We start from the raw sequence: 24,315 nt of genomic DNA on the forward strand, positions 1-24,315 counted from the left end.
CTAAGAGAAGGGCACCGGTGCCTTGCAATTAAGTTGAAACAAAGTCTGTGTTTACCTTTGCCCTGTTTCAGTGTTTCCACACAGCCAATTGTGTAAGATAAATGCCTCCTTCTAGGATTTAGAGAAACTGGATACATGTTAGGTTCACTGAAGGGAAGGAGATGGTTTAAATAAGAATATCAGTGCCCAAGAAGGGTTATGCTTCAACATGGGATTATTTGTGTTCACTATTCGTAGTTATTCACTAGTTTACCCCAGGAAGGCCTGAGGCACTCCAAAGGGCCAGCAACACATGAGGGCAGTGCAGCCGTTGCAGGAGCACTACAAGGGGACGGCGCGAACACCTCTGTGCTGGTGGTTTGTAACATCACCAAGCTGCACATCAGATACTGCTGAGGAGATGAGTTGTGCCACACGTTGGCACAAAGCAGCAGCTAGCATAGCCCATGGGATAGGGCTCCCCACCACACTGCGTGGAGCATTGGCAAGCAGCTCCAGGTGCTCACTCCCATCAGACTGCTGGTGGAGAGTGTTTTCTGCCATAGCCCCCGCGTTTCCACTGAAGGCCGAAGACATGTTAGAGAGAAGAAAGGTGTGGCAAAGTTGCGGCTGTTTCGCCGCTGATAACCCCGCTTCGCCTCCAAGCACGACAAGGCTCGCTGCCATAACATAAAATGGCGGCTGCCAGCACCTAACATGGCGGCCACGCAGCCCCGCGCATGACCCCGCAGATCCGGGCAACGCGCGCGGCACTCATAAAGCGCCGCCGCCGGCACGGACCTCCTCCTTTCAGGCTGGGCCGTTCACGTGACGGTCACGCACGGGCCAATCGCCGCTCGCCGTAGCCCCGCTGCCGCGCGCAGGGCCCGCCTCGCCTCGTTGTGGTGGAAGGCGCCATTGACAGAAGCCGGAGTCGCCGCCGCGCCGCCGCGGCCGCCAGCTGTGCGGGAGCAGGGAGCGGGGCCCGCCGCCGCCATGGACTACGGGGAAGGTGAGAGCGCACCCCCAGATCAAGGGCAGGGCCCGGCCGCCGTCCCCGCTGCTGCCACGGGGTCCGGCCGCGTCTCAAAATGGCAGCGGCCGCTTTGTTCCGCGCAGGACGAAACCCCACCACCACCCACCTCCTCGTCCTCCTCCTCGCCGCCCCTCCCGGGCCGGGGGAGCTGTGGCGGCGGCCGGCGGCGGGAGGGCTGCGCGGGACGAGGGCCTCCCGGGGCGCGGGCGGGTGGGGGAGGCGCGGGAGGGGGCGGCCCTCGGGGGGCGAACGGGCGGCGGGCGGGTGGCGGGCGGGGGCGCGGGCAGGGCCGGGCCGGGCCGGGCCGGGGGGAGCTCGGGGCGAGCTCCGTGAGGGGCCGTGTCAGGAGACCGGAGGTCCGACAGGAGAGAGAGCCGCTCCGCCGCGGCTCCCTGTCTCTCCCCTCCAGCTCTCGCTAAGCACTAAGTCATTCTCACTGACCCATCCTCTCCAGCTGAAGACAGAGATTGGAGATTCCCAGATACCCCCATGCATTGTGGTGTGAACATGCCCAGTGGGTCAGTCTCAGGTATGAGCTATAAATAAATCTAACCTGTAAAAAGCGTTGGGGCTGAACAGTCAGTATTTACAAAAAATAATAATAATAATAATAATAAAGGGTTATTAGAAATATGTGGCGCGGTATGATTGCAGATTTTGTGTTCTGGAGGAGGATAGCTGGCTTGATGTTCGTCTTGGGCATGTCAACATGGGCTCCTGCAAGTTCCCAGTCAGAGCTGAGGTGTTCAAGAAGCGGGGATGGGGGGGATACAGACTTTCTTATGACTATGCTTTTTGCGTAAGTCAGTTATCTGCTTTCTTATGGACTGCTATATTTTATTCTTGTAACTTATATTGAAAAGAAAAGGGTATCGATGAAGTTTAAGGATTGCGGAATCCTTAAGGTTGGAAAAGATTACTAAGATCGTCTTATCCAACCGTGAACCCATCATGTTGATGTTGGGGATGGTTCCTCCTTTTATACAGCTGTGGGGAAAAGCAGAAGCTACTTTTTTTTTCTTTTTTGAACTTACCTTGCAAGTTTGGGAAGGAAAACAGAAAGCATATAAATAAATGTGATAGAGCAGAACTTAGCCTTTGTTTACATGTTATCAAAGTATTGCATACGTACAGCTGAAAGCAATGCACAGTTCTAAGATGAGTGAGGTTATGAGTTCAGTAAGACTCAAGTAATTTTGACATTTCATGCCGGCATGCAAGCAAGTACCAAGAAATTGTTAACATGTTAATATAAAACTTTTGCCATAAACTGTACCTGAGCTTCGTTTACAGATATCACCAAATAACTATTTACTATTGGATCTCTTGATGCACTCGCTGGCTGTTATGTGGAGTAAACATGGATTACAGAAGCATCTTTGGTTGCATTTGATTGTTTTTATGATGTACTCCTTGAGTCTTAGCTCTTTTGCCAGTAATACTGTTTCTGAATTATCTGTCTTCAGAATGAAATAAAAAAATAATGAAAAGCTCTGGCCCTATTTTTTTTTTTTAATTTCTGTATGGATCCCTAATTAAATTTCCCTTAGATATTTTGTAGAGAAGGTTCTTAATTGGCAGTTTTCAATATCTTATTCAAATGTTAACTGTAGTCAGTAACCAGAACCTGCTTCTCTGAGATCTGATGATAGTAGCATTAAAATGAACCTAGGCTCATCCTGTGAGAAGTAACTGATGGAACGCATATTGTACAATTGGAATATTGCTTCAATGTACCTCTGCTATACTCCTTCTTATGTTATAATTAAGCTGTACGTTACTTATAATAATTAAACAAGTTAATTATGATGTATGCAGCTTTAAACATTTGACATCAATGTTTGTGCATTGTATATACATTAGTAAGGAATGAATGAACCTTTGTTTTACCCTGATTCTGTACAGTAGGCTAAGGGCCTATTTTGCAGGGGGTCCAGTAGATGGCAACAGAGGATGAATGTTCAGTGCTTTCATCTTTGCCTGGGTCTTGGCTGAGTTCTTCCTGTTGGAAATTTGTAGCCGGTTGGAGGCATGCCTTTCACTGGGTGGCTGTCGATGGCTGTGATTCTGCCATTGTCCCATGCTGATGGTTTGGTCGGAGACATGGATGATGTGGCCTGTCAAATAAAATTTATGACTATGTTAATATTTTGGTTTCTGTAACTATTGTCCTTGTAATCTGGAGGGGTGAATGACTTGTGCTCTAAATCCTAACATTCATATACATGGTGCCTTGGCTTACATGGGACTTAATAATGCATTAAATCTTCTATATCTCATGATAAGTTTGTGATCTTAAAGTATTAAACAAATAAGATGTCAATAGAAAAAATGCTGCTTATTGTTGCATTGTTGTGAATCCTTAAGCTTGTTGTAGTTACTGTGATTTACAAATGAAAAATATTATAGGCGAGTAGATTTTATTTCAGATCTGTAATTGTTTTTCTTGTTTTAAGATTATTGAGATTAAGTTTTACTGAAACTTTTCATTATTCATTACTACAAGAACTTTCTCCCTTCTTACATGCTCCATGTGGATAACGCTGTTGCAAACTATATCACTTCTTTGTGCTGTGAACATTTTCATTGTCCTCTAATCCTGTTTTCTTCTTTACAAGCATCTCTGTCTCCTAGAGTCATTTGTACCAATGGAACCTTATTCTTATCTACTACGTGTTTTGTCATCCTACTTCTCTTCCTGAGGAAAGCTGATTTCTCTTTGCTGTATAAGGAGACATCATCTTGCAGCAATTTTAAATCATCCACTAGATTGGGCATTTTTTCATTTTTCTTTCCTTAAACTGAAGGAATACATGTACACAGACATTTTAATTTGTAAACTGAACTTGCCTTTTAGTGACCCAATTTTTTTTTTTTAATCCTAGAGGTAATGTATTTTTCCCCCCTTTGTTTTAACTTTTCTCCCTTTCACCAAGAACCTTTAAATATAATTTGGAAATGGGAAGTGGAACTGTTGTTTGCTCTTCTATTCCTGTACTTTATCTCATCGTCTCATTCATCCAGCTGTATTTGTGCATGAGGCTGCTGATGCCAAAACCTGATGCATTCCTCCGTCAAACTGTTTCAGATACTTTGTCAGTGACTTCATCGGATCAGAGATTTACTCTTTATTTTTTAAACTTTAGGAGTGACTGTGAACCACTTCCTTTTTCCTTCTTTTTCTCTTGGAAGTATTCATAGATACGCATATACAATACTTCTTCGAAGCTTTCCTTTCTAAACAGCTACTTTTAAAGTTAAACCCAAGTAAAACAATTGTTTTCAGTATGAGACATTATAATACAATTCCCAGCTGTGTTTTTTCCCCCAGCATTTAAGTGCATGTTCTCTTAGCACATGAAATATCTTCCCATTTTGCTTGAATAGTTCACTCTGTGCATTTCTGCTGGTGATGATAGCTGATGCAACAGGACAGAGATCAGGGAGCAGGCTGCAGGCTGAAAAATTTGTTCTGTGCGGATGTTTTTATGCTCGCTGGCTGGCCTTAGAGAGCAGGAGAATCAAAACTGGTGCAATGGGATATTGATGTTGGTGTGGTCAGGTTTGTGAACTCACAGGCTATTTATGTTGAGACTGTAATAATCAAAGCTGTGCAAGTGATTCATATTTGGCTATGTGCAGATAATATTTACTGGCTTCTATATTTCCCCCTTTCACCTCTTAGGGTAAAGCCTATCTGGAGAACACAAAGTGAGGAAGAGCTCAGTGCTTGAAAAAGCATTACACTTGTTATTTGTATGCAATATCTTTGCCAAGCTGGGCACGAAGCATAAATGTTCTAAATCTTCTTTGGTTAAGTTTGCAGCTGGCAGAATGGCCAAGTGAGGCCAGTGGTTGGAACAATAGGTTCTGCTCAACAATCTGGAGCAGCTAATGATAAAGATGGAAGAAGATGGTAAAAGCACCTGTTCTTAGACTGGGTCTGAGAGTTGGCTGCTTCTTGCCTTGCCCGTGTCCTGCATGTCACTCTGTCCACTTGGGGATGTGGAAGGAGTAACATGAGTACTTCTTGGATATACTTATATGCCTAGCCTGATTGGTAGCTTAGAAACTTTCTGTACCATGGAAATTTCAGAGCATCCTGCCGAAGAGCAGCTCTGGAACTTAAATATCTGTTTGGTGAGAAAGCATCCAATTTGTGGGTTTTTGTTTTAGCTTTTTCCATTTGTTACCTCCAGTTTCCTGTAGTGGGAAGCTGTGCAGGTGGTCACTTCATGTCACATCTTTGTACTTCTTTCAACTCCCTGTTAAATCATGCAGTGTAGGGAAAGGCAGTGCAGTAAGTCTGAGTGGGAGGACTGTTGGATGCTTACATTGGAAGTCCTATCAGATTCCTTAGTTTAACTTCTTACGCTTGAAGTTGATGTTGTGTGGTGATTAGTGTTTTCAGCAGCTTTTTTTCCTACTTTGCTGTATCTTTATTGTAAGCTCCAAATATGGGAATATTCAGTATGACTTCAAAGTTCTAGAATTATCATCCTTAACTTTCTGAAAAGTGCCTGTGCTCATTAAAAGAAAACAACAGCAACAAGAAATCTGCATTTTCTGGGAGGAGTTCTTTAAGAATATCTATGTAACAGTGGGATAATCAGATAAATGCTACTTGTAGATTTTTCTTTCTTAAGGGATGTAAGAGAGTAACTTGCAACATTGTTCTGATGTAATGAGTAGTTACAAACAGGAAATATTGTATATACTTAATTCATTGCTACTGTTATTGCTGTGAAATTGATGTGCACACAGAATTATTGTGTTTCTTTAAATGGAGAATGTTTCTTACTACTTCAGTTGAACTTACTGTCCTGTTCTGGAAAAGTCTGTCTTAAACTTGGAGATTTTGAAATGTAGAAACTACTCTTGTCACTGGGCAGATCTTTTTGTGGTTATACAGTTATTCTTCCTGCGTTTGCTGACTGTCTTTCTTTGCATTACTTTTTCTAAGAGGCTTGACTTGACAGGCTATTGCCAGATGTTGGTGTTGGTCAGCACTGGGAAACAGTTTGGGTCACTCCGATGCTGCTGAAGCAAAATGGCATATGCTACGGGAGGGCTGGATCATGCTTGTTATGCAGCTCTATGGCACTGTCTTAGAGCTTTTACAGAGCACTTACAATGCTGGGGAGAAACTTGGTTCTTTTGCCTGACTTCCTTACAAGATACAAAGATGTCATAAAGTGACATCAGTTCAGCTATAAAATACAGCCATCTTTGTGGAGTTGGTCAGCTGCAACTCGGTGCTGGTTGTGGTGGGTTTTTGTTGGTGCTAGAATGGAGAAAATTCTTTTGACTGGAGCCTACATACAGTGTCTGCGCAACAACATGGTATGCGTTGTGAGCTTGAACTAGCACCTCTGTCAACATGTAAGTGTTTCTTGTGGCGTTGTATGGCCAGGTGTCTGTGAGCTGTGTGTTCTGGACAGTGGGAAGTGGTCATCATTCTGTGCTAACTTCTGATGTTTTCATCAAGCTTCTTCATTTTAGTTCTCTTAATTTAGCTTATGCCCAAACTCCAGCTGATCTACTGGGAAAAAAGTGATCTTGACTTCAATTAAAAGGTGTTTGTACGATGACAAAGATGCACGGCTTCCCTCAGCACAGTATTGAAATTAACTCACAACTGAAAATTCGGTATTTTGTTTTTAAGCACTGTGGCAAAAATTAAATGGTTTATTTAAGAGTATAAGCTAGACTACTAAGTAAGACTTCTTTCTTGCTTTCTTAATAAACATTTTTCTGCTCTTTTTTTAGACATGGACCGTGATTATGGGCATGGAGGCTATGGTGGCCCACGATCCATGGACTCTTACCTTAATCAGTCCTATGGGATGGAGAGTCATGGAGGTGGAGGCGGAGGAGGTGGTGGTGGTGGTAACAGGTAAAACGATCCTTCAGTTCTCCCAATAATTGATTAAATCCAATTTTAAGTTTAAATCATTCTGCTCTCTAACTTAAGTGTTCCTGAGGCATGTTGTTATGATTTTTTTTATGAACACTTTTGTTCTGAATCTTCGTATTTGTTAACTACTGGCAAATATTAAACTGTAAAAGCTAGATTGTAACAATCAACACTTTTGTGGAAATGTTTGACAGTGAAACAATGTTTCTTTGAATGAAAATGGATTTTTTTTTTTATTTTTTTGTAATGGTTAGTAATTCGTAGCTGATTGGCCTGACATACTGTTTCTGAGCAGACTAGACCTAATTGGTTTAGTGCCTTAGACTGAATCTATCAACATTCCGTTTTCAAGGAACATTTAGGATATGTGCTCTTTGGTTTGAATGTGGCGTGCTCAAATGATCTTGGTATTGAATCTGAAAGTCATGTCCAGATTATTTAATTGGCAGGTACTGATTACACTCAAAATTGTGTGCTTGTTTTAGGCTGCTTTGTAAGATGGATTGATCTAAAATAAATTTTCTGATGCAGTGGTCTTAAAGTTGTGTATTTAATGCTAGGATATTATTCCTGTTGCTCTTTCAGATTAAAACAAAAACACCCCAAAAAAACCCAGTGAGAAGCAGCTGATTTGATCTAGGGTTCAGAATCATATTCAAAAAAGCGTGCTTTCCAGAGTAGTGATTCTATCTCAGAGGAAATAACACGTGAAGAAAACTTTGATAATCTGATGGTTTTCTTGTATGCGCCTTTGAATTCTTGTCCGACTCTAGCCAGCCTACACTGATTCCTCTTTGTAGTCACTGCAGTGCCACTGGGCAAGGACAGAACTAAGTAGGTAGGCTGGAGAAATGTTGTTTTGCTGCATGGTTTCGTTAAACATTTTAGTTCAGTTTAATTTGTTTACTGATGAGCATTAAGATTGACTTGAAAGTCTGAGCAGAGAATCAGGAATGAGCTGTACCTACCATACAGTAATCTGCATATGATTGATGTTGAATGACTTTGAACATGGAAATATCTCTTGCCATGTAATGTTTATATTGTGCATGGACTCTTTCTGTAGATAGTGTCATTTTCTGTGTAGTTCTGGGTCTTCTACAAGATGTTTTAAAATGAAGGTGTTCAGTTTCCTGTAGATCCAGGCACTGAGTCTGTTCCAGCTTGTATTTTAACAGTCAAGGGGTTGTCTATCCCAGCTCCTGCTGAATCACCTACTGTAACTCTGCAGGGATACTATGTGTTTCCCTTCCAACTGGTTACAAATACAGATAATATTCAGCCTGTCTCCTAAAGTAAAACAAACTCTTAGTAAATAGCTAAAGATTTCAGCTTCTTGTTTTGTTACTGTGAAATTTCAAAGGCTGTATTTTTGTTCACAGTGCATGGATTGTGATAGACTTCAAAAATCCTGAGTTGCTAGACTTAATGGTCTGCAAACAAAAGATACATGTATATTGAAGATGGTGAACCTTTAATGGGATACTGAATATTACAGGGAAGGAGATTTCTAAAAAGTATTAATATGAATGGAAGAGCACTTAATTTGTCTTTAAAATCAGAGTTCTGGGATGTTTAAGACTCACAACTGTACCACTAAAAAAAAAGTTTTTCTCTCAGATGAGAGCTAAGCCGCCTTTTAACTGCTGTTTAACTGTTAAACTATGAGGGCATGATTTTGAAGAAGGGAGAGTTTGACTGGCCTGTGAATGTCTGCAGGTGATTATTGTCATGAGACTAGGGCTGGGCTCTAATCATATTTTAGCAAATGTTGCCGAAAATTTTAACTAAGCAAAGTTCATGCATACTGAACTTTAGAATTCCTTGTAGCAAAAATGGCTCAGATAGCTTTCTATCTGGTCAGTGTCATTTGCCCAGCCCTAATCAAGATTAAACAATAACACAACTGTACAGACCAGTATAGTAGTAAATTGATTTTAGTTGATAAATGTCAACTGATAACTTGTCTTTTGAAATGTATAACTTTAGTAAGCTTACTTTTTTTTCTCCTCACTGTGCAACTTTTCCAGGTTTGGACCTTATGAGTCTTACGACTCCGGGTCTTCTCTGGGTGGGCGAGATCTGTACAGATCTGGCTATGGTTATAATGAACCCGAACAAAGCCGCTTCGGAGGTAGTTATGGTGGTCGATTTGACAACTCCTACCGGAATAGCCTTGACTCTTTCGGAGGTAGAAACCAGGGCGGGTCTAGCTGGGAAGCACCTTACTCCCGTTCAAAATTGAGGCCTGGGTTTATGGAGGACAGAGGAAGAGAGAGTTACTCTTCCTACAGCAGTTTTTCTTCACCCCATATGAAGCCTGCACCTGTAGGCTCTCGGGGGAGAGGAACGCCTGCTTATCCTGAAAGTGGATTTGGAAGCAGAAACTATGATGCTTTTGGAGGACCATCAACAGGCAGAGGCCGAGGCCGAGGAGTAAGTACAGAATCTTTTCAGATTCTTTTCACTAGACACTCTTTTAAACCCTTTCAAGACCACTGCTATACAATTGATACACTGTTCAATACAGTGTGTTGTGTTTTCGTTGTCTCTTTTTTTTGTCCAAGCAAACTATCATGGTTGATGATGTTGTTTACCCCCTTGAAGCTGTCTTCAAGTAGAACGCAGTCTCTTTCTCTTTCGAAAGTAATGAGTAATAGAAGACTAGTTGATAAGGTTTATTAAATCTCTCCTTTTGTGTGAAAGGTGAAGATAAAAGTAATAGGTTTGGTCTAAAAGGGATTAAAAGGACTTGCATTTTTCCTTGTAAACACTAGCATCCTTCTTGCTGGTGGGGAAATTTTTGAGTATTGTAAAAGTTTAATTCAAAGCCATTTGAAGTTTTGAGTAGGTTAAAGGTGCAATGTATATGCAAAAAACAAAAACCAGGTTGTGAATGCTAGAGTAGTTTTTGTTTCCCGTAAAGGTGAAAATCTTAGCTCAATCTTTAGTATGTTCAACATGTGCTTGTATACTGAAAAATGCACATGACTTGTGTATTGAAGGAATGATGAGGAGGAAATTGTGAAGGTAGGTGGTTAGCTGTTACAATGATTCTCATTTAAAATTGGAGCATCATTTAAAAGGGGCATCATCAACTTGAAATCAGATTCTTTCACAGACTTGAGATAATGTTCCTAATCTTCCTAATTGTGTGTTTTATTTTGCAGCTGTGTTGTAACTTTTTCAGTGGCTTCCAGGGTAGGATGTAAAAAATATGTCAGTATTAAACATACACAAGTAGTGGATCACAGACAATTTGGAGCAGTAATGCTTGATGTTAAATGAGTTAGAGGAAAAATTGGAGAGAATTAAGAAATCATCTTGACAGAAGTATGAACTTTAAGTTGATGGTGTCCCTTTACATTGGTTTTATAATCTCAATTTTGATATATATATATATATATATATATTTAATTTCAAAGCATAAAGGGTTCAGTGAGCGCTTTTCTGTCTGTGCCTCCAGATGCAACCTCACTTTTAAAATTCTTGTGTGCCATATTTCTTTGGGAAGTGATTCTTTAATGTTAAACTTGTTTGTAGCTTGAAGTGTAGAGGAAGATTATTTGTTAATTTTTAATGTTTTTTTTTAAAGTGCCTAATTGTGTGTTGGTTTTGTTTCAGAAGATTTGCTTTGCAGCATTCTTGTATACTGTAGTTGCCATATTCAAATTTTAGCTCAGGGTTGCACATGGCTACTAGCTAGCATGTAGCATGGTTTTAGAAATAGCCTGATCTTCTTATTTCTTTACTTGTCAAGCTGAAAGCACTTGATTCCTAAGCTTTGATGCCATCCTTTCAGAACTTGTTTGGATCTGAAAGTTTTGTGCAAAATTTTGACCAAGCAGCCTTATTTCTTCTTTGTTTTTGCTTTTTAAAATCTATCTTTGTGGGCCTCTGCATTGTCCTTTATTACATAAGAACTAAACTACTTACTATATTTAAAATGCATTGCACCTTTAATAGATACTGTTTAAAAAAAACAAAAAAAGTACTTGAAATTATTCAAGTGCTGACTTCATGTCAAATTTATATACATGCTAGGTAGTTCTGTAACTATCTCAACTAAATAAATTAACGTGGAGATCTTGTGCATGGACTTCTGATTAAGACAAGTAACCTGTTCTGGTACATTCAGTTCGTGATTTAAAATCTGCTACTAAAATGGGCATACATTTTGTGGAAAGTATGTTTGAAGTTATTTTCATGTTTATTTAACTTTGCTACTGTAGCAGTAATTTTCTTCTCACAGTGATGGGGATATTTCTGCTTATCCAATATACCCAACCAGTCAGTGGGCTCCCTTCTGCCCTTTATTAATCAAATAGTTGAGCTAGTATTAAGGAAAGTGTTAGTGCTTTGGGAAAAAAAATGGCTGCCTAACTTCTCCCTCTTCAGATTACTCAGAGAAGTTGTTTCTGTAAACATGTAAAATGTCCATAAATGTCTCTAGAGCATTTCAGATATGATAGAAAGGCGTAGTTTTTCAAATGAATTTTCATTCCTGTTGCTGGCATGGTTTTTGTACAAAGCACAACTTTTGAATTCACTGTCATGCATCGTCCTGGAATGATTAATTAAAAGAGAGACTGAGCTTCCTTCAAGTTTATCACTGGATGACCTTTATTAATTTTTCAGTTGCTGATCATTGGGCATAAAGAAGCTTGTCTTTTTTTTTTTTTTTTTTTTAATGGCTGTCTACTAGAGTATAGGAGGAAATGATTTGGTTAGCTGTTTTTTCACAGAAGGACAAGTTTTATGTAGAAAATCTGAAGAGGGAAGCAAAGATTCTAGGCTGAGACTGACAGGCACGTTCGTCATCTTGGACAATGGTTCTGAATAAGCAGAAACACAATTTTTGTATGTATGTGTGTGTGTATTTTACTGGACAAACACCCACACAGCCTTTGCACAAACATTGAAATTGGAAGCTTAAATTTCCCCTGCATTTTGTTCCAGAATGCACGTTTTAGTTTACAGTTTAATTGTAAACACTTGTGCCAAGTAATTGTTATGTCTATCTGTCATATACTAATACTTTTTTTTCACGAATTTCCAGCATATGGGAGACTTTGGAGGAATGCACAGACCTGGAATTGTTGTTGACTATCATAACAAACCCAGCCCTGCAGCAGTTGCTGCAAGAGGAATAAAAAGGAAAATGATGCCACAGCCATACAACAAACCTGGTGGGACATTTATCAAGAAACCCAAAATGACAAAACCTATTTTGAAGTTGACACAGAAAAAGTCATCTAGTAAGTGATAAAGAGCCAGTATTAAGTAAAAATTATTACAACTTAATTATCAGCAATTATTTCCTTTTAATATTCAGGAAGAAGTCTTCATGTGCTGTTTTGTAACTGTTCTAACTATTGAAAGGCCTAGTGCAGTTTATTAAGACCTACACTGAAAGGTGCTCTGAGCAATGTAATGTAGCTGAAAACTAGAAAAGTGGATTTCAAGTAACAGAAAACTGATGCACACAACATAGGCTATATTTCAGCAAGTTTTTAAAAATCATTTTTAATGTCTAACATGTCTCAAAAAGATATTGCTTCCTTGGCTTTTTGGAGTTAAATAGCAGTGATTGTTTCTAAAAATATGGTTTGTTTGTTTGTGTGGATATCTGGTTTAATTCTAGTGCTATTAAAATATGGTGAATTGTAGATGTAGACTGTCTTAAATGCAGGATAATATTTTTTTTCTGAATAACTTAGCTGCTTTAAAATTAATTGATAGTGATATTAAACAGCAGTTTTGTATTATTTATTTCTTCCTTGTTTTGTGCTTATAGATATGAAGTCGTCTTTCCAGGATTCTACTATAGAGGTAAGACTCTCCAAACTGGAAAATGTTTGATTAATTCAGAAGTTTGTGCAGTATACCTTAATGCAGGTAATTGCTAAGCTAGAGTTATTTAAGAACTAAGCTCTTAACTATGAAAGTTCTTGTAAACTTTTTTTCCCATTTTATCTTAAACTGTCTCAGTTTGGTGGCATAAAATCTTACTGATTTTGAATGAAAGGTGTAGCTTGTGCTATACCTTGTGAAAAGTGAATTTAAAATGTATTTGTAGGTGTACAGGATACTCTTGTGATACAGCTATGATGTGAACACTCCCCATATTGTTATGGGCAGTCAGCTTGATTTCACATACCTGTGATCTGCTTGGGGTTAGGAAATTCAAGTAGAAAATGATGGGGAACTACTACAGTGAGAATAGATCAGACATGGGCATATTAAGGAGAGAAAGTGAATGGAAAGGAGGTCACTATTAACAAATGCTCTCTGGTAAGGTGCAAAGGATTAGTTCCCACTTACAGGAAGATCAGTTGCAACTGTATACAAGAAATGTGATTATTAAGCTCAGGGTATTTATCTTTTTTTCTGTGTTGAGACTGAAACATTGTTTTCTTCTTGTTGACTCGAGCTATTAATGTGTTCTCAACAAAGTATAAGTTGGAGTTGAAAGTCAGAAGGCTTGTGTAGAAGGTGGTATTTTGCTTATGAAATAAATTCATATATGTATCAATGTATTAAAGGTTAATGTATAACTTGAGGTTATAAGTACTTGAGGTACATTAAGTCCATACGTAGTTACTCTGTACACTTTATCATATTTTCTTAAAATGAAGAGGTAACAAATTCTTTGAATTAAAGTGACTTAAACTGTTTTTTGGATTTAGAATGGCATTGCATCTTTTTCATGATATTTGTTTTTTTAAATTAGGAAATTGAAGTGGATACAAGTGGTGCAGTTGTTATATATGAAGACTTTACAAGAGATGCTTATGATGTTGGGTATCAGACTTTTGGAGGTAAGTCAGTTGGCTTTGTCGGGTAAGGTTTTATGGATTTTTTTTTTGTGTGTGACTGAGTGAATAGATTTGGTGTGTATGCATGTATGACTTCTGATGATTATTGCACAACATGACTCGTTGTTTTTAAGAGTTTATGCATTTAGACCATGCAGGAGAATAGGGTTTGTAATATCTAACCATTGCTTATTTTGTCTCTGCGTTGTAATTCTCATTTTGGATCCTTTATCCAAATTTAGGAATTTTAAAAATTACATACATTTTTCTACTGCTTAAAAATTGGTGTAAGCACACTGAAGGAAAGTGGGAGCCTCACTGTGTGGTACCAGCTTGTATGTAGGCACAGGCTTCTATTTCCCCAGCTTGTAACTGTATGAGTGCATAAGTTTATGAGTTTGAGGAGTAAGATACTGGCTTTACTCCCCAGAATGTTGTACTGCTGCAGAAACAGTACAACAAGTGATTCTTTGGATGCTTCTGGGATTGGTGGTAAGACAGTAAGTAAAATTGAAATACTGAGGCCTGTGCGAAATGTGGGTGTTGTTTGTTTTTGATTTGCCTTTTTTTTTTTTTTTTAATGAACTTTTATAGTAATAAAAAGAACCCAACAATTTTGGATAGAAGTTTTTCTCACGTCTAGATCAGATCAATTTTTTCAACTCTGCTACAAAACGAAAAGATTTAGTGTTCATCAGGAATGAAGGGTAAACTGTTAGTCATTAGAAATGTTTTCAATCTCAGTGACGTTTCTAAACCTGCAGAGCTTTTCACTAGTCTCCAGTTTTCTTATATTCCCCTGCTGTATGTTCCTTTGTTCCTACTGTTTGGATGCAGACAGATTATATTTTATGTATTATATATATTATATGCACAGGAAGAATAAGTGATTTTTTTTTTTTTTTTTACTGCTCTGAAACAACTAACTGAATAATATTTTAATATTCTTACTGTGTATAGACTTTAGAAGTAGAAGTAAGCATAAGTACACGTCTGCAAAAGATCTATGTCTGTAAGTCTTCACCGTTGCAGAAACATTTTGTAGTCATTTGTCTACACTCCTACATATGTGCTAGATGATTGTTTAACAAAGCTTTTTTCCTGGTGCTTTTTTCTGTGCCCTTTTCTGGTTACTTACTTGGAAAGGCCTTTAATAACTAGGCACAACAAAACAGGAGTTGATTTACTCTGAATTTTCTTTTATGAGTGTAATCTAGAACTGTTTGAAGTAGATGTTTTAATTTGTCTTCTGTAATGGAGGGAAAAAACTTCTATGGCATTTAAATAGGCCTTCAAACCATTTTGGGTTTTTTTCTGTTTTTTTTTTTTTTCCTCTGCATTTTTCGCTATTCCTTGAGTGTTTGTGGCAGAAATGTGGAAGGCAGGTGCTTTCCCTGGAAAGATGGATTTTTTGGGGGGTACATGATGTTTTAAAATCCTTCTGTATGTTAAGATTCCAAAGGAGAAGCTAAAAGTGAAGAGGAGGAAAAGCGGCGAATTGAGGCAAGAAGAGAGAAGCAAAGGCGTAGAAGGGAAAAAAACAGCGAGAAATACGGCGATGGATACAGGTTTGTGTTGTAACTTGTCTTGTGTGCTTTGGTTTTCTTCTGCCTTATTCTTACATAATAAGGATATGTCTTTGCTCCTGAAAGGACCTTTTGGACTGTTTTTAAATGAAAAATAGATCCAACAAACAAGCAGAAATAAACAGCACCCAAATCTCTTGATTTAGAAGACTGAATATTCAGCTCTGGGGCCCGAAGCATAAGAAAGAGGCACGGGCCTGTTAGAGAGGGCCTGAGGAGGTTCGCAAGGATGATTGGGTTAAGGGAGCTGGGGTCAGTTAGTCTATAGAAGAGAAGTCTCTAGGGGGGAAGACCTAATAGCAGCCTTATTGTACTTAGAGGGGCCTATAGGAAAGATGAGGGACTTTTTGTTCAGGGCTGTAGGGAGAGGACAAGGGGTAACAGTTTCTCTAATAGAGTGGATTTTGATTAGGAATTGGTGAAGAAATTCTTCATGATGAGGGTGGTAAGGCACTGGCCTTATGTATGTGAATTACTAACCTCTTCCTGACAAACACATCACTGATCACTTGAGAACCAGCTTAGAGTGGTACTGTTTTTGAAGTATATATTTCAGTTAAATTTATGTTAATGCTGACTTAAGCTGATACAAAACTGACCTCATTCAGTTTGAATATGTATAGCGAGCTGTTTTGTAGCAAAAATGGGTAGGTAGTTCTATAACTTATCTCAGTTTTGCTACAGTGAAGCATACTAATGACTTTAAAATGTCTAGCAGCTTTTCTCCTACATAGAAAGGTAATTGGTCTTAGAGTAGCTCTTTTTTATGTTTGGAACTTGTAGTAGATATGCGTTTTATTGGTAAAATACTGGACTTTTTTTTTTTTTCCACTTAGGCTTCTGTAAGGAATACTTTTCCTATTCCATTTCTGATTAGTTTTGTGAGGTCTTCAATCTTCTGAGGAAAGAATATTTCTTTAATAGTGATATTATTTCTTGCATTTCTCTTGCTAGAATGGCATTTACTTGCTCATTTTGCAAGTTTCGAACATTTGAAGAAAAAGAAATTGAATCCCATCTGGAGAGTGCAGCTCACCAGGAAACACTGGATCATATTCAGAAGCAAACCAAATTTGACAAAGTAGTGATGGAGTTTCTTCATGTAAGAAAAGAGATTTTTTTTTTTTTATTTGAAAAATACTTTTACATTAGAGTGCAATTAGAATATATTATTTAGTTTTCAAAATATGCTTAATTGATTGTTATTCTTATATGTAATTTGATATTATTCTGAGTAATATTTCAAACATAGCTTCCTACTGGAACATAAATACTCACGTTAGTTGCATAACTGTTTTCTTTGATTCTCTGTAGGAGTGTATGGTGAATAAGTTCAAGAAGACAGCTATGCGTAAACAACAGACTAGTAACCAAACAGAAAATGCTCAAACTGTTGAAAAAGATATCATGGAAGGTGAGCAAATGCTCTTTATGTGGTAGCACATATTGTGCATATCAGGTGTTGTGGAGAAACAAGGAAATAAACTATTAATATCAGGTCTAGAACTAATTCAGCTGCTTTGTGAGAAATTGAGGGCTTCAAGGTTTATTTGTTGTATTAAGATGTGCATTAAGAATATCAGTTATTGTAGATTTTAAAAACCAGGAGGTGTTGGAGAGAGTTCGAACTTCTGATTGCTGTAATGTTGTCTTCCTCTATTAGGCAGGTAATGTTCATGTTTTATAACCTCAGGCATCAAACATAATTGCCTGACTCTTATATATAGTCTGTGGAGAGAAGGAATTGGAGTATCCAGATGAAATACATCCTCTTTCAATGTTATCTTCAGCGAGCCTGGTTTTGATGCCTGAATTTGCGTGAACATTCCCCTGTGGTTCAGTTTGACGTGGTTAACAATTGAAAATCCTAACTTTCCTGGTACAGAATAACTAATCCCTCTTCCAGTTGTCTGGAATGACACATTTCATGTTAATGACTTGTTATGTGTTCTTTGGCAGGGGTTACTGCTGATGACCATATGATGAAAGTTGAGACTGTTCACTGCAGTGCTTGCAGTGTGTATGTTCCTGCACTGCACAGTTCTGTTCAGCAGCACTTAAAGTCTCCTGACCACACAAAAGGAAAACAAGTAAGATATGGCATATTACTTAAAAAAGAAGAAATAATAGTAAATATATACTCTTATAGTAGGTGAGCAGAGTAAGTAATTTTTAAACTGTACTAGCATTATTTCTCTAAAAATCTAGAATGCCCTTTGTAAATGTCTCATGAAGTAGCTGGCATTTGAATACCTACAGTTAATGAAAAGTTGGTGTACTTGATAGCTGTCAGTAGAGAATTCTGAGAAGGTTGCTAGGAATAACTGTACGTTTTTATTTCAGGGGATTTTTTTTTTCTTTTTTTTGCTGCCATGGAGTGTCAGAATCTTATTGAAATTGTAACTATAAAACATAATACTTCTTTCCAGTAAGATAACAGTGCTGATGTCTTTTCTTTGATTGTCTATTATACTTTTAATGTGAAAAAGGTGAGAGTAGAGTAGAATTAGCAGCAGTATGGATTTGGATCCTGTTACAGTTTGATATGCTTCTAATGTTGGTGGAAGAGTTAAAGAGTAGCATGAATAGAAAAATGATCTCAGTTGTCACAATAGGTTAGATTTCCAAATTAATTCTTGAGCTTTTGTAATTATGAACTGTATTAGGCTGTGATGGAAAAAAAAAATGAACGTTGTCTATAGGTGAGAACAGGTAACTGGGAATAGACAGGTGCATCATTGTTTGTAGTTTGTTGTGTAAGACTTAAATGCTATCAAACTTAATTCAGTTTATTATGTTGTTTGGACTTAAATACCAGGAGTAAGCATTTCGTCTTCTATTACTTTCATGCTTTACCTTACAGAAACAGACCACAAATTGAAATGTATGGCAATTAGAACAGGTTTGTAATGGTTATTCACTGTAAAATCTGTTTCCTAGGCCTACAGAGAACAAATAAAAAGGGAGAGTGTTCTTACTGCTACCAGTATCTTGAATAATCCAATAGTCAAGGCACGATATGAGCTGTATGTGAAGGTAAGATTGAATCAGGAAAATAAAATGCTGTCATCTGTAATATTAGTGATATCACCGTTTCATCTGTATGGGTGGAATTTAATCTCAGTGCTCTGTCTCCTGTTTCTGCCATCTTGGTTGTTCACACGTTGAATTTACTGTAATGTATTTTTCCAGTTTCACATCATAGTCTCAAATCACAGAATCACAGAGTCATTGACAGGGACCTTCAAAGGTCAACTTATCCAACTCTCCTGCCATGAACAGGGGTGCATTGACCAGGCTGCTCAGAGCCTGGCCCAGCCTGGCCTTGAGTGTCTCTACAGAACACACAAATCAGAAAGGAGGCAAGACTTCATCTTACAGGGAAAACAACTATGCATAGCCAAACAGCCATCTCTGAGTTTTAATTCCACATTGTCTGTGTATCCTAGCAAGCACATCAACCAAGGCTGAATGCAGATCTGCAGAGGTGTTCCAGTTCTGAGTACCACCTGTCCCACACTGGTGGGAAGGAGAACCAAGCTGCACCATGGGGCCACAGGCTTTAACTTCATTTATTTGCAGAAAAAATGACCGCTTTCAGATTTACCAGTTACATTTTTGATTTTGCATTTATATAAATCTGGTCAATATTTGATCAGTCATTTCTATGAAGTCAAGTTTTAGGATATTAACGGAATCTTTACGCAATACTAACTATAGAACACAAAACACTTTACAAATGCTTGTTCAGAAGCAAAAACTCCTACTTACACTTTGTAGTGAAGTACTGTATATGCTTCTTGTCTAATATTCCTCATAATTTTTAGAATTTATGGAAGTTTACAGAAATAGTTGTGATAAAAAAACTTTGAAAGGCTTGGCAGCCTGCATTGCAAATTCACAGCTTGAGAAATACAGGTGAATTCATTCTGGCAAAAATGTTTTTTTCTTTTCTGTTCAGATATGTATCTTTCTGTATTAACACTGTTGGTTGTTTTTGTTAATTATGATTAATTGGCTTATAACTTTCCTTGTGCTTAAGCAACGGATTCTTTTAGAAAGAGCAGTTTTGCCTTGCAGAAATATGACAGGTGTGAGCCAATGCAGAATTTCACTGTAATCTAGATATTCAAATTTAGTTATGCTCTGAGCAGTTGTGGATGATGGGATGTACGAATTGGTTTTGGACAACTTCTATAGGAAGCAGAAAAGGTGACAACCAGCTAGCACAGTTTCAAATATTTGAATGTATTTCCAACTGTCTCTGCTGGTATTTTTTTTTATGGTTTGATGTGTGTGTGTTGTTCCTTACAGCCCCCTAGTGGGGGATTGGTGGGATGAGGGACGGAAACTTGCTGTTTGTCAATAGATAAAGGCAAGATCACCTTCCTAAGGAGGCACTACCATTTTTAGAGTGCTTCATTGGTGTTCCTTGAACATTATGCACACATACGCTCAGTGAGATGTGTACAGCTTCTGGTAATAGAATTCCTCCTCATACTTATCTCAGTGTATAAAGAACTGCAGATTGAAAGAGTCTGTTTGTCTTATGCAGCACTTTGAGCCACTACATGCCTGTAGTTTTCCTGGAGTGGAGTAAACCCTGCTTACAATTGCAAATCAGTTTTAAGACCATGGGCCATTGGGGTGGCGGAGGAGCCTACAAAAAAACTACCACCAACAAAAAAACCCCCACCATTTCAGAAGGTTTTGTGTGTCCTGCATATGCAGAGTAGAAAGAAAAAACTTGAGACAGGGAAGTCCTGTGAGACTGTTGAGTAGATGGCACAACTCTGAAAGGCAGGTAATGAATTTCATTAATCCCTTTGGCAAAAAAAAAAAAAAAAAAAAAAAAACACAACTGGAAGTCAACAACTTCTAATTTTTTTTTTGTTAACTGCTATTGATACATCTTAATGAGCAAAGGCATTCTTTTTTTTTTTCCCCTATTAGTCTGAGTTTCTCTGTGCAAAATTGTGAATCCTGATGTAGCAAGTTGGTGTTGTTTTCACATCAGAGTTGCTCTGTCAGCTATTCAAACATGAAAGGGCAAAGAAACTCCTAATGTTTCATGTTACTCTATTATTGATTATTTGTAGTGTTTAAACATCTGAAAGAAGTGAAAGTTGAGGTACATCTTGTGCACAATTATCCTATGAAATAGAGGAAAAAGGCTACTAGGGTGGCAATGTATTCAGAGTAGTCTTTAAGATATCTGCTTGATAATTTTTCTGGATCAGCAATGAAATGAGTTTTAGTCTAGTCAGTGTAATTCCACATTTGATTTTTTTATTTATGGAATTGTTTGCCTTTGGTAGGGTTATTTGGAGTTAGCAGTGAATAAAGAAAAGAAGGGATTATTTTGGTATTCAGATTTGATTTGAATTTTAGGGGAAAGGAAGCATCTGTAGAGACCTACAGATTTAGTAAAAAGATTCAGAAATGTAAAAATGTAGTTTTAATTTACTGAGTGCTGAATTTTGTGTTTTATATACTTGAGATTTTTCTGTGGGCCACTTCAGTCACTGAAATGATAAACGTTGTTTTAGTTTGTTTGGAACAAATATTTGAAGTGTTTTAAATTTTCTCATTCAGGGTGAAAATCCTTTTGAAATCAGTGATCAGGCTCAGGAGCAGCAGACAGAAGAAGACAAGGCTGAAGAGCCAGCTGAGGGTGAGGAAGAAGAGGAGGAAGAAGAGGAGGAAGAAACTGAAGAGCAAACTGACTTTACTTTAGACCACACTGAAGATAATTAAATGCAAGAAAATGAGAAAAAAATATTGGGGAGGGGGGGCAAAACAGCTTTTTATTTCTGCTCTAAAGTGGCTAAGACTTTTTAATAGACTCAGATGAACATTGTTAAGACTCCCCACCCTATGCATGCATTCCATTCTGTGGAGAACTTGTTCATATAATTTCTTGTGTTTCTGATTTTGTTTAAAATGAAATTAAGATTATTTTAGTTGAGCTTTTTATAGCAAACTGACCGTTAAAGCTGATTAAACATTGTGTTGTATATTTTTTTAAGCTTTCTATTTTTTGATGTGTGCATTGAAAGTTTGAAATAATAGTTTTTGATCTAATCATTTGGAAGGATGGTCTGGGGGTAAATATTTTAAATGCTGTATGGCATAAGCTTCTGTTTACCTCAGTACAGAAAGAGTAAACTTCAAAAATTGTGCTGTTGAGTGTGGCTTTTTTGGAACTGCATTGCACTCTGTATAATAGAATATGTGTTATAATATGCCTTGTAGCTTTTTGTGATAAAATGTACCAGTTTGTAGAAATAAAACATGTAAGAAATGTTACTGTTTGAAGTGTCTACAGTTAAGTATCTCAAGGGTTTCCCCATGCAGCCCACCAAACAAGTTTTGAATCAATTCTTCATTGATGCTATGATTATTTAGAAGTTAATCTTACTGTTTGATGTTAGTTTTTGTTTCTTTCTGTGCATTCAGACTACACCTAGCCTTTTCATCTAAATATGATAATGTTAATAGAAATAACTGCATAATTCCTTGCAGCCATCGTGGGGATTTTTTTCAAAATGTCATCATATATGCAGTTTGTGCTCCTTTCCTTTGGGGAATGTTAAATTGTAACTACTGCTATGTACATGTGACCAAGGCACAGAGTGGGATTTGTTTGCTACTAGTTAGCATGGCTTGTTTGAAAAACACCAAGCTTTCAGTTGGTTGAATAGTATTTCTTGCTTAAAATATTTTTATTTCAATTTTAAACTTTTCTAAGCTTGAAATAACTGAGTACACCTTGTATCTCTTAAAAATTGTTCTCCTTTTTAAGATTAGCATAAGATCTCCATTTGCAATACGTTTTAGGATGTAATCTCCCTTCTGCCTTAAAAGATGGTCGCTTGGTTGCTCATCTTTGTGTTCTGTTTTTAGATCTCTTGCTTTATGAGAAGATGACACTGATTTCTTCCTAGACAGTTTAATAAGAACTGTTCTAGAAACTGGCATGAGTTTTAGCATGGCAACTTTTTTTTTTTTTTTTTTTTGTGATGTTTCAGAGAACTGAGATGCTGCCCAAATTTCTGCAAGTGTTTTTTTTTTTATTATTATTCTAGTCATATTTGCTGTCACCTCAGGATCTGTTAACCCTATGCATTCTTGACTTAACATGTAATCTAAAACATTTGATTTTCTATATATTGTCAATTCTATTTATGAAGAATATTAAATGATAGCCTAAATGACTTTTTTTTTTTTTTAAGGCAGCTGCTGATTATAGTGAACATAATTGCTTTTTTCTGTAGTTTTAGAAGGAACTTTTAATAGTGCTCTGTGTCTCTTCTGTATCTAGTGTTTCACAACATTCAATCCATTTCCTGCATGGTAATAAAGCATGGAAATGATTTCAGATGGAAAGACTGAAGATCCCTTTTCCACATTATAAATAGTCCTGGTAAGATGTGCACACTGAGTTATTCCAAACTGAGCTGAGATTGCATTTATTTTAGAATCTCAGAAATAAAATGCATAGTTTTAGGCAGTTCTGGATGAGGGCACCTGAGGGAGTACACAGGTATGTTTATACTTTCTTGTTAAGAGACATTTCCAGTTTCCTTTGCATTCATGAAGTACCAGCTCTATGTCAACTCCTGACCGTCCACCAGTTTTAGTTTCAATGATATTTGCTGTTTTCTATAGAAGCACTATTCCAAAGGCAGTGCCTCCTATTTTATGATGTTGGCCCACGACATCAGAAGTAGATGGTGGTGTTGCAGGTAGAGGTTGAACCTTCCCACCAGTGTTCTATTACATTTTGTTGCCACATGACAGATGGCAGCAGAGGGGCAGCTGACAGAGTGTGTTGTAAAAAAGGGGTTTGTAGCTGAGAATTTGCTCTCTCAATCAGTGGTATTGTGCTCTTTGTATCTGTTCTCATTTCCATGGATATAAATAGGAGGCATTACTTTTGGAACAACTTGGACAGACAAAAATAACTTTTGGAATGTTTATTACCCTGAGTGATACTGTTTATAAGACTGCAAAAGATGTGGGAGCATAGTTGTATCCTCCCTCTATAAAGGACCAAGTGAATAAAGGCCATATAAAGACCAAACGAATTAAATGAAATATTGGTGGGAAAACTTGTGCTTGAAATGTGGTGATTGATGGTTCATTTCATCTCCAAATGATGGCTGATTGTCAATGGTGTTTCTCTGGAGAATCAGTTGGTTTGGGGAAAGCTGGTGTTTGGAGTTCAGGCAGCTGGCAGGAGTAGGTCCTATCCTGGAGCTGGCATCAAAAGATTTGATAAGGAATTTTGTGGCTGGTAGTAAATGTTATCAGGTGATGCTGTGTGTTTCAGATGTCTTTAAGCATCTTGGGAACAAAACAAGGTGGTCTGAGAGTACAGGTGACATCCTTCTCCAGTCCGGTTCCCGAGTGTGCACTGTAAATTTTTTATCATTTTAAATCAAGTCAAGAGAGATAATATGATAACTCCGATCTGGATAGCCAAAACTACATGGACTATTTAGGTGAGGATTTACTTTACACTGAATTGGCAAGGATTTGACCTGCAGAGTGATACTAACACTATTTTATTTGTGATGGAAACACCTTGTTTCTTTATTCCCTGATGGGACGTGGATGTGTGTTGTGGTGGTTGATATTTGTTGTGACAGAGGAACACAAATATAGTAGATGTTTTGCATATACTTATTTTCATACTGCTCTGTGTAACTGTGGAACAGTTACTATCACAGTCGTGCAGCATTTGTCTTCATGCTATTAAAACCTTTCTTGCTATTAAATTCATGAAGTATGCCCACAGTTTCTCTTACTTTGGCTTTTCCTGTAGTGCATACAATTAAGTTTAAATTGAATTGGTTTTCAGCTTGCTGAAATAGGAAGTATGCATTTTCCTGGTGTTTTCTGCCCACAGTTTTACATTTAAAAACAAACAAACAAACAAAAAAAACGACCAAGAACCAAAAAACCTAAACTGCT

General features: G+C 37.9%; 1 protein-coding gene across 2 annotated transcripts; it reads left to right on the forward strand.

The window, feature by feature from the left end:
• Nucleotides 1–779: 779 nt before the first annotated feature.
• ZNF326 (zinc finger protein 326) lies at nt 780–21,645 on the forward strand. Of its 2 annotated transcripts, XM_052666608.1 has the most exons (13): nt 780–991; nt 1,470–1,544; nt 6,785–6,911; nt 8,963–9,368; nt 11,992–12,190; nt 12,730–12,764; nt 13,666–13,753; nt 15,204–15,318; nt 16,291–16,438; nt 16,651–16,750; nt 17,296–17,426; nt 18,277–18,372; nt 20,932–21,645. In XM_052666608.1, exons 1-13 carry the CDS (start codon nt 976–978, stop codon nt 21,091–21,093), a joined length of 1,698 nt encoding a protein of 565 aa, XP_052522568.1. In that variant the 5' UTR covers nt 780–975; the 3' UTR covers nt 21,094–21,645. The 2 variants fall into 2 exon arrangements, with proteins under 2 accessions (XP_052522568.1, XP_052522567.1); XM_052666607.1 differs by lacking the exon at nt 1,470–1,544 and having other exon boundaries at nt 844–991.
• Nucleotides 21,646–24,315: the final 2,670 nt, after the last annotated feature.

This window comes from Tympanuchus pallidicinctus, unplaced genomic scaffold, assembly GCF_026119805.1.
Source record: "Tympanuchus pallidicinctus isolate F22 unplaced genomic scaffold, pur_lepc_1.0 scaffold7, whole genome shotgun sequence".
Lineage (NCBI taxonomy): Eukaryota > Metazoa > Chordata > Aves > Galliformes > Phasianidae > Tympanuchus > Tympanuchus pallidicinctus.

Coding starts and splice junctions, on each gene's coding strand:
- ZNF326 (XM_052666608.1), top strand. Junction 16,751..17,295: donor TGAAAAAGATATCATGGAAG/GTGAGCAAATGC, acceptor GTTCTTTGGCAG/GGGTTACTGCTGATGACCAT. Junction 17,427..18,276: donor ACCACACAAAAGGAAAACAA/GTAAGATATGGC, acceptor TCTGTTTCCTAG/GCCTACAGAGAACAAATAAA.